This window comes from Cicer arietinum, chromosome 3 (genome assembly GCF_000331145.2).
Source record: "Cicer arietinum cultivar CDC Frontier isolate Library 1 chromosome 3, Cicar.CDCFrontier_v2.0, whole genome shotgun sequence".
Classification (NCBI taxonomy): domain Eukaryota; kingdom Viridiplantae; phylum Streptophyta; class Magnoliopsida; order Fabales; family Fabaceae; genus Cicer; species Cicer arietinum.
In genome coordinates, this window is record NC_021162.2 from 54,068,959 (window position 1) to 54,077,208 (window position 8,250).

An 8,250-nucleotide genomic window follows, 5' to 3' on the forward strand; every position below is an offset into this window, starting at 1 on the left:
ATTGTTTCGCATAAGAAACAAAGAATAAAATGTACGGATTAACTTGGTTTGTGTACTTACTCAAAACCAAAATTATAATATATGAATAAACACCTTTTCATGTTGAAAAAAAACCAATATTTTGTTTTTAAATAATTTTTATGAATGTTAGTATTGTAATTTTCTGTTTCATAATTTTTTAGGACAATCATCTTTCTCAATCTGCTTTTTATTTTCTCCCTAGAAAATTTTTCTATTTCTATTTTCGTGTTTACTTTACTTTGATGAAAAACTCTTGAAGTAAATTATTACCATAAAAGTAAGATGAAATATTAGTTAATAAATATACATTTTTAAAAATAATAAAATAAATTAAAGAATCCACACCCGAGGGAATCATTTGACTGGAGAATCATTTCCAGAGATAATGAAAATAGTTATCAATAGTATCAATAGTTATCATTTGACTAGAGAATCATTTCAAAAAATAATGAAGATACTTATCAATAGTATAATTATACCTTTCAACTTTTCTACAGAAACATCATGAACTCATATAAAAAATTTCATCTTTTAGTTGAATAAGAAAATAGTGTGTGTATATATTACCACTTTAAGAACTTGTGTTAACGAAGTGTTCACTATTTGCCTCATAATTTTTTAATTTATAACTAATATTTCTCTTATTCATGCTACCTTCATTAGCTAATTTACTAGGAAGAGCATTAAATAATTTGTTGCAACACAAACAAAATACAATATATTGTATCCAAATCGTTCAGAATAAACCTAAACCAACCTAAAGTGATGAAGAAAAGCATTTTGGAGATTCATCTTTAATAAAATCAATATTAATAAGATTAACAAAATATTTTTTTATTAATAAATCTCTCAAACTTGTATCAATGAGTAATCACCAATATTTTTCCTTTTACTCTTTTTATTTGTATTGATAAATCAATGAGTAATCATCGTGTAAATATCCAAACATATACAAGAAATTTATATAACCTTGTTTTTTATTAGCAAATAATCATGTTGAAAAATATCACTAAATATTATCACGATACATTCATCCCTATCTCTCATATTTATATACTTAAATTATGAACAATTTTAATTCACACATATTTTTATCTTACGAAGTATGAACATTTTCAAAATGATAAAGTATCTGTCTCAGATATTTTATTCAGTATTGATACTTATTTTGTACCTGTGAGTACTCTGTTTTCTCTCAATATTTTATTACAAGTGAAATCGGTGATTTTCTTATATACTAATATAAGTTTATTTGTATGTTTGAGTTTATTTGTTGTTGTAATCGAACACAATTTTAACTTTTTAAACTTTAATTTTATTGTAATTTTATAATTTAATTTAAATAATTTAATTCTCTTAATTAAATTATATAAACAAATCATATTAAAATATTGATTTACTCTTACCTTAATTTTTTTAACCCATATGCATCATAGGTTTTACCAAAACCTATTACTTCCATTTTTGCATCACCCCTAAATTTCGGTAAAAAAACTAGAACATGAGGCATCACTAAAATTAATCAGTTAAAATAAAAACTTAATTTATTTATGATAAATTTGTAACCATAAAAAATATTAATCAATTGGACGATAAATATTATTTTAAATTAATTGAAATAAACAATAATCTAGTTAATTAAAAAAATTAATTTTATTATAACAACCTAATAAATTAAAATGATTTTATATTGTTTTGCCTTTTCAAGTCATTTATATTTCTCTTTTTACTTTGTATTCAACCAAACAAAGAAAGAAAGATACACCTCTTTTGGTTCTATTTTTCTTGTACTAAATAACACAATTTCGATTTTCCTTAAAAAACAACACATTATAGATTAAAAAAAAATAGGATTTTGACATTTAACAATTTTAAGATGATTTTTCTTTGGATAGTGTTTATCATATGAAAATCATATAAAAAAATCTATCAAAAATATATTTTTGAGACACTACTCAAAACAACTTTCTAGTTTAATAAATTTTTATATTGAGGAAAGGAAGAAAAGAAATTATTAAATTAGTATTACTGGCCATTTTATAAATAATTATTTTCAAGGAAAATTAAATTTCGCCTTAAAGTTAAAATATTAAACTTTTACCTTTATTTTAAATATATTTTAGATTATTTTTATTTTTTTAAGTAACATAACGAACAAATGATTATTTTCTTTAAATGATTATTTTCTTAATTTTAAAAATAATGCTAAAACAAAGAGATTATGAATATGTTATATTCTTCACTTGTTTCTTAACTAATTAAATATTCAATTTAGTCCCTAACATTTTAAGGCGATCTAATTTAGTTTCTGACAAAATTTAATATCCAAATTAATCCTTGATAATTTGATGTAAGGGATAAGTTAGTCCCTCCATTAAATTTGATGTGTTCTACAAAGGAGAGATTAATATGGTTCAAAATATTTTATGACCAATAATTTTTCACTTTGGCAAATGTAACTCAAACATCATCACTTTTACTAGACACATTGATCTGCAGCTCCCGATGGGGTGTAACCGCAAAGAATGAGGCCCAAGTCACTAGGAGTTGGAGAGAATGGGAGAGTTATATATCTTGCATCTAACTAACTTGCTTAACTAACTCTGTTTTTTGTTGGCGTCTACAGCAAGACAGACTTCTAACTAGAGTAGAATTTGTGATGCGCGAAAACAAAGTTGCTTTTGATGTTTTAACGAGGTACAATCAATTAGCCATTTATTTGCAACTTGTCCAAAAGTCTTGGAAATTTGGAGATCGATGTTTGTTTGCCCTTCGGTATAAAATCAAATTTTTTTATTCTTCTAATGTTACATTTGTTGCAGTTTTGGTCACAAAACATAATCTTTATTGTAAAAATATATATGACTTTTAGTGTAAAAAATGTCAATGTTTTTGCTTAAAAATTACATATTCTTTTCAAATTTACAAGAATAACGTAGGAGAGCAAAAAGTAACATTGTCATATATCATATATATATCATATCATTCTTACTAATGTGTCACTTTTTGAGTTTACATCAACCATTTTTCTGATAATTAGTTTTTGTCTTTTGATTTTCTTTTGTTTTTTTCCATTTCACAACGTACCGTAGCCGTAATAATGTCTGGATTATCTGCTGAGGGTGATCGATCTCTTCACATTTGAGTTGAGTCCTAGACGACACTGTCCTACCAGGGAAAGAACAACCGACACACAACTGGATGATAACAACTCTATATCTACATATGTACATTTTCGACCTCACACAATCGCGTCACGTTAATTTTCTATATCCATACGTTGTCAGACCTGTGGACCATTGTTATTTCCACACTTTTTAATTCCAAATTCACAACCAATTCATAAAAAAACAAAAAAGCATTTTGCATTTTGCTTTATCACTCCAAGGATTCAGCTGATTAGCAACAAGAAAAATGGCAGAAACAAAGTTGAGCAGCTTCAAAGATCAAAGATGGTCGCTACAAGGAATGACAGCTCTAGTTACGGGTGGAACCCGAGGCATTGGGTCAGTTCTCTCATCGAAATAAACATAATTTACATTTTAATTTTTTTATAGAAGAATATGATTATGTTAATTTTCCATTGTGAATTCAGTCATGCAATAGTGGAGGAGTTAGCGGAATTTGGGGCAAGTGTGCATATATGTGCACGAAATCAAGATGATATTAATAAATGTTTGGAAGAGTGGAAAGACAAAGGATTTCGCGTGACAGGGTCAACTTGTGATTTACTATTCTGTGACCAACGTCAAAAATTAATGGAAACCGTTGCTTCCGTCTTCAATGGAAAACTCAATATTCTAGTAAGATCTCATCATTTAAATTATATTTTGAAAACAATAAACATCAATTAAATTTAACAATGTGGTCAAGAGACTTATACAATAGGTATGCTCGACTCATTTACCATTCTTCAGTATTTTATAAACTAATTATTATATTTTATATGTGATGATTGAAAACAATTAGGTAAACAATGCTGGAATATTTATTCCTAAGAACATCATAAAATATACCGATGAAGATATAACAACTATAATGGATACCAATTTTGTGTCTGGTTACCATCTCTGCCAACTTGCATACCCACTTTTAAAAGCATCTGGATATGGAAGCATAGTATTCATATCCTCTATTTCAGGTCTGAAAGCCTTGCCTCTTTGTTCTATCTATGGAGCCTCTAAAGGTAGGTTTCTTTTTCCTTGTATAACTTTTAATTTGGAATTCAACTAGTTAGAAATATAATTATATTTTCATTATAATAAAATTTTATATAGGAGCCATGAATCAGTTAACCAAGAACTTGGCATTGGAATGGTCAAAGGATAATATTCGTGCTAATGCTGTGGCACCTGGACCTGTGAAGACCTTACTTTTGGACAACGCAATGGTATAATCTTTTTACTTATCAATTTAGAGATTAATAACTATTACAATTAGATATGTCATCATTTTTTGGTAAGTGTATCTAGGGGTGAAAAATGGCTCAGGACTTTTGGTTAAATAAATTTGGTGTGTTTTAAAAATTTGAAGTTTAAGATCGGTCTAATTATTTGTCATATGTCATTTTTTGATATCATGTCCGACCTTTTTAAAAGACTATCAGACTTAAAAGTCGATTTGAAAATTTATTTTTTCATATTAAAATATTTAAATACAATCATAATTAAATAAACCAATAGACCTAAAATTAAATAGGCTTAAGGTCAAAAGTCCTATCAGTTTACCACTATACTAAATATAAGTCCTCAATTAATTTGTTAAATTTAATAGGGTAATTGAAATGAAAAAAATAATACAATCAAATAGACCTTACACTTTAAGTTAAGAAATATATTCAATAATTTTATAACAAGATCATGAATTTTAAATAAGTAAACAATATGTCAAATTCAATCATAATACAATTTAAATCTTACATAAGTCAATTGAAAAAGCATAACAAATAAAAAAAAAACTTCATTACATAAACAATATTTCAATTCAAATATGACAATTAAAAAGATGAAGCATCCATAAAGTGGAAAAGTATTGCATCAAATCTTCAAGGTGATTTACCTCTTTATGATGTTCCTCCACCTTCATTTAAAAGTAACAATTTTTCCATTTTCATTTAAAAGTAATAATAATACATTTATTTCTTATATAAATCATTTGTACTACTCATTTTGTTATAGCTTGGCTATAAAGCTAATGATCTCTACGGTAACTACTCTTGTTGTAGAAATCTGCCGAAGTGGTTAATGCTATAGGGGATATAGTGTCACAAACACCCATTAATCGTGTGGGAGAACCTAAAGATGTATCAGGATTGGTTGCTTTTCTTTGTCTTCCAGTTGCCTCGCACATCACTGGACAAATTATAGCTGCAGATGGAGGTTTCACTAATTAAGTTTTTTACCATAATTTCAAACAACTATAAGTAAAGAGAAAATGTTCATTGGATCAAGTTAGCTAATTTTCATAAGCTTATAATCTATAATTTGTTGCAATATTAACTAATATTGTATTTGAATTTGAATCTGAATCTGTTATCGTAGTTCTATTTTTGTTTTTCTCTTATTTGGTTCCTTGGTCCATTCATCATGCATGTTTGTCTCATAATTGGTAAAAAGTTTTTCTTTTTTCCCCTCTCCATAAGACAAAAATTCTTTGATTTTGATGAAAAAAAAAGTAAGAGTGAAGATCCATTTTAATATGAGATTAATTTGCTCCAATATTTTAAAAATTAAATAAAAATAATAATACATATAAAAAAAAGGAATATATATATATTTAAAAAAAAAATTCGAATTTAGAATTTTATTTATAAAAAAAAAAAAATAGAATTCTGAATTTGAATTCCACATGAGATTATCTATATAGTTTAGAATAGGTCGTTATTTCATTTTATTTCTATATTTTTTTTTTAGTTTTAGAATAGTCTATATCGATTTACATTATCCTAATTAGAATATCTTTTTTTAGTTTTAGAATATTCTATATATATTTACATTATCCTAATTAGAATAATACTCTATATATTGGATATTATTATATTCAATATTAGATATTTTATTGAATAAAAAAATCCAAAAATGGGAGCATGTTGATTATATCGAAAGTAAGGAGCAATAAAATATCGTGGATAAATATACTATAGCTGATATACTAACCTCAGTACGTGTAACACCTCGAATTTTATAATAAATATTTTCTTAATGAAATAGGATTTTAGATAATTAATTTGGTTTTAAAACTATTTTAGAATATATGTGGATAAATCTTGTGACTAACTTTCGTTATATGGGAGCTTTCTATGATACGCTGATTTTGTATATATTTGACTAAATAAGTGATATAAATAACAAATATTATATTTTATTATTTTATATATTTTTCTATAAATAACAGTATTTTAGTGTAAATATTTTAAAGAATAAGATTTTAGGCGACTCTACATGTATATGTGTATTTGCAGTTAATGTGATATTTTCTTGTATGTTTGACTTATGTTAAGTGTACACATGATTATATTTAATTATTTATAAATATATTTTATTTTAGTTATTTATTTTACAAATAATTATCTTGATATATTAGTAATTTTAATATTTATTTTCTTTATTTTATATAGTTGCATATATTTATTTTTAATTATTAAGTAATATAAATTGTTGATGTTATATTTATTTATTTTATCATTTCAACTATTCTATAAAGATGATGTATTTTTATGTGATTGTTTTCAAGGATGTTATAGTAATAATCATAGTTATCATTTTGAATATGAGAGTTTTGGTTAAAATTATATTTATCTATGTTAAGGATAGATAATATTATGTTAAAACGAGTATATTGGAGAAAAGTTTCTAGGAAAGTAAAATAAACTATTTATTTATTAAGGGCTTTTAGAAATACTAAAAAATTAATTTGGGACCAGACGACTGATTACACCCCTATTTTTTACTTCTGCATATTAATTTGAGCTATTACTGGTTGGACTTTTTCTTTCCTACAGTTGCGAATCACTCATTACACCTCTATTCCTGCATCAGACACAAACTAGACTCCCCAATGTTGGGCCTTACAACCTGTTTTACTCATGCACCTAAACATTTGCTACCTACACCATTCCATCTGCACTTAGACTTCCCCTTCTTCAGCAAAAAAATATGTGTATCCATCAAAGAAACCCTTTTGTCACAAATTCATCCGCACCAATTCCTTTCCATTTTGAAACGATCCCAACCTCTATCCCACACAAAATCGTCCACTGAATCCATTTTTGGCATCAATTTTATCAATCGTAACTTTGTTTAATCAGAAACAATTGTGTTTCTTTCCTTGGGCAAGTTGTTTTTGACCGATTCTGATCACCACATTTGTTGTCTCAAAAAACTGACATCATTTTTGAATTCCTCTAGTTAAAATCTTTAAGAAGTACTACTCATTTGTATTTTTTTGGCGAAGTTGACGTTTGACACTTTCGGCACTCCAACAAGTCTGTGAGACTTTTTATGCAGTTTTTTCTCATCGATTTGACTCCAATTTTGTTCCTAAAATTATTAGTAATTATTTAAGATTTATTTTTCGCTCCTCATAATTTATCAGTCCCGTCTCAACGATTTTGTGAACTCGTCGTTTATTCGGATTCGCTCGTTGTACGTTGTCGATCTACAGTTGCTGTTGAAAATTTCCGTTGATTTATGTGTTAGAGAAAGTGTCTAAATAAGGTAATGGTGATGTTGATTATTATGACCTCGAAATAATCAGAATATATCAGTCTTTAACAAATTAAAGCAATATAGAAAATCGAATACGTCTAGCATACAATTAAGATCGAACATACAATCATACGATGCAAGATTTATTCAGATTCATACACACAGCAGAATTATAATGCGGCATACAAGATTAACAATTAAAAGTAAAAGGATAAGGGATAGAATGCACCAAGGTTTATCCTGGTTCAGTTGTCAATAAGACAACCTACATCCAGTCCTGACAATCCAACTGGATTTCAGCTTTTTCTCCAATAGAAAGAATTGAGACTTGTTTACAGATTGTCCAGTTTCCTCGAAACCTATCTATCTAACACAATCTCTTTCCTATTGCTTAACCCCTTGATCCTTGCAGTCACTCGGCAGACTCACACAAAATCAAGTCAAGCTCCTTCTTGATGAGGCCTCTCACCCAAGAAGATCGCCACCAGTTTCTAGCTGGATTTTTCACAGTCGTTTCTTTACA

The 8,250-nt window shown here is 27.1% G+C and overlaps 1 protein-coding gene across 1 annotated transcript; it reads left to right on the plus strand.

Moving 5' to 3' along the window:
- Nucleotides 1-3,324: 3,324 nt before the first annotated feature.
- LOC101495302 (tropinone reductase homolog At5g06060-like) lies at nucleotides 3,325-5,583 on the plus strand. Its single transcript, XM_004492118.4, has 5 exons — nucleotides 3,325-3,527; nucleotides 3,617-3,824; nucleotides 3,991-4,207; nucleotides 4,299-4,411; nucleotides 5,246-5,583. Exons 1-5 carry the CDS (start codon nucleotides 3,436-3,438, stop codon nucleotides 5,411-5,413), a joined length of 798 nt encoding a protein of 265 aa, XP_004492175.1. The 5' UTR covers nucleotides 3,325-3,435; the 3' UTR covers nucleotides 5,414-5,583.
- Nucleotides 5,584-8,250: the final 2,667 nt, after the last annotated feature.

Excerpts from the sequence above, each read along its gene's own strand:
- LOC101495302 (XM_004492118.4), top strand. The coding sequence starts at position 3,436 with ATGGCAGAAACAAAGTTGAGCAGCTTCAAAGATCAAAGATGGTCGCTA. Across the intron at positions 3,528-3,616 it reads GGTGGAACCCGAGGCATTGG|TCATGCAATAGTGGAGGAGT; the intron begins GTCAGTTCTCTC and ends TTGTGAATTCAG. Across the intron at positions 3,825-3,990 it reads ATGGAAAACTCAATATTCTA|GTAAACAATGCTGGAATATT; the intron begins GTAAGATCTCAT and ends GAAAACAATTAG.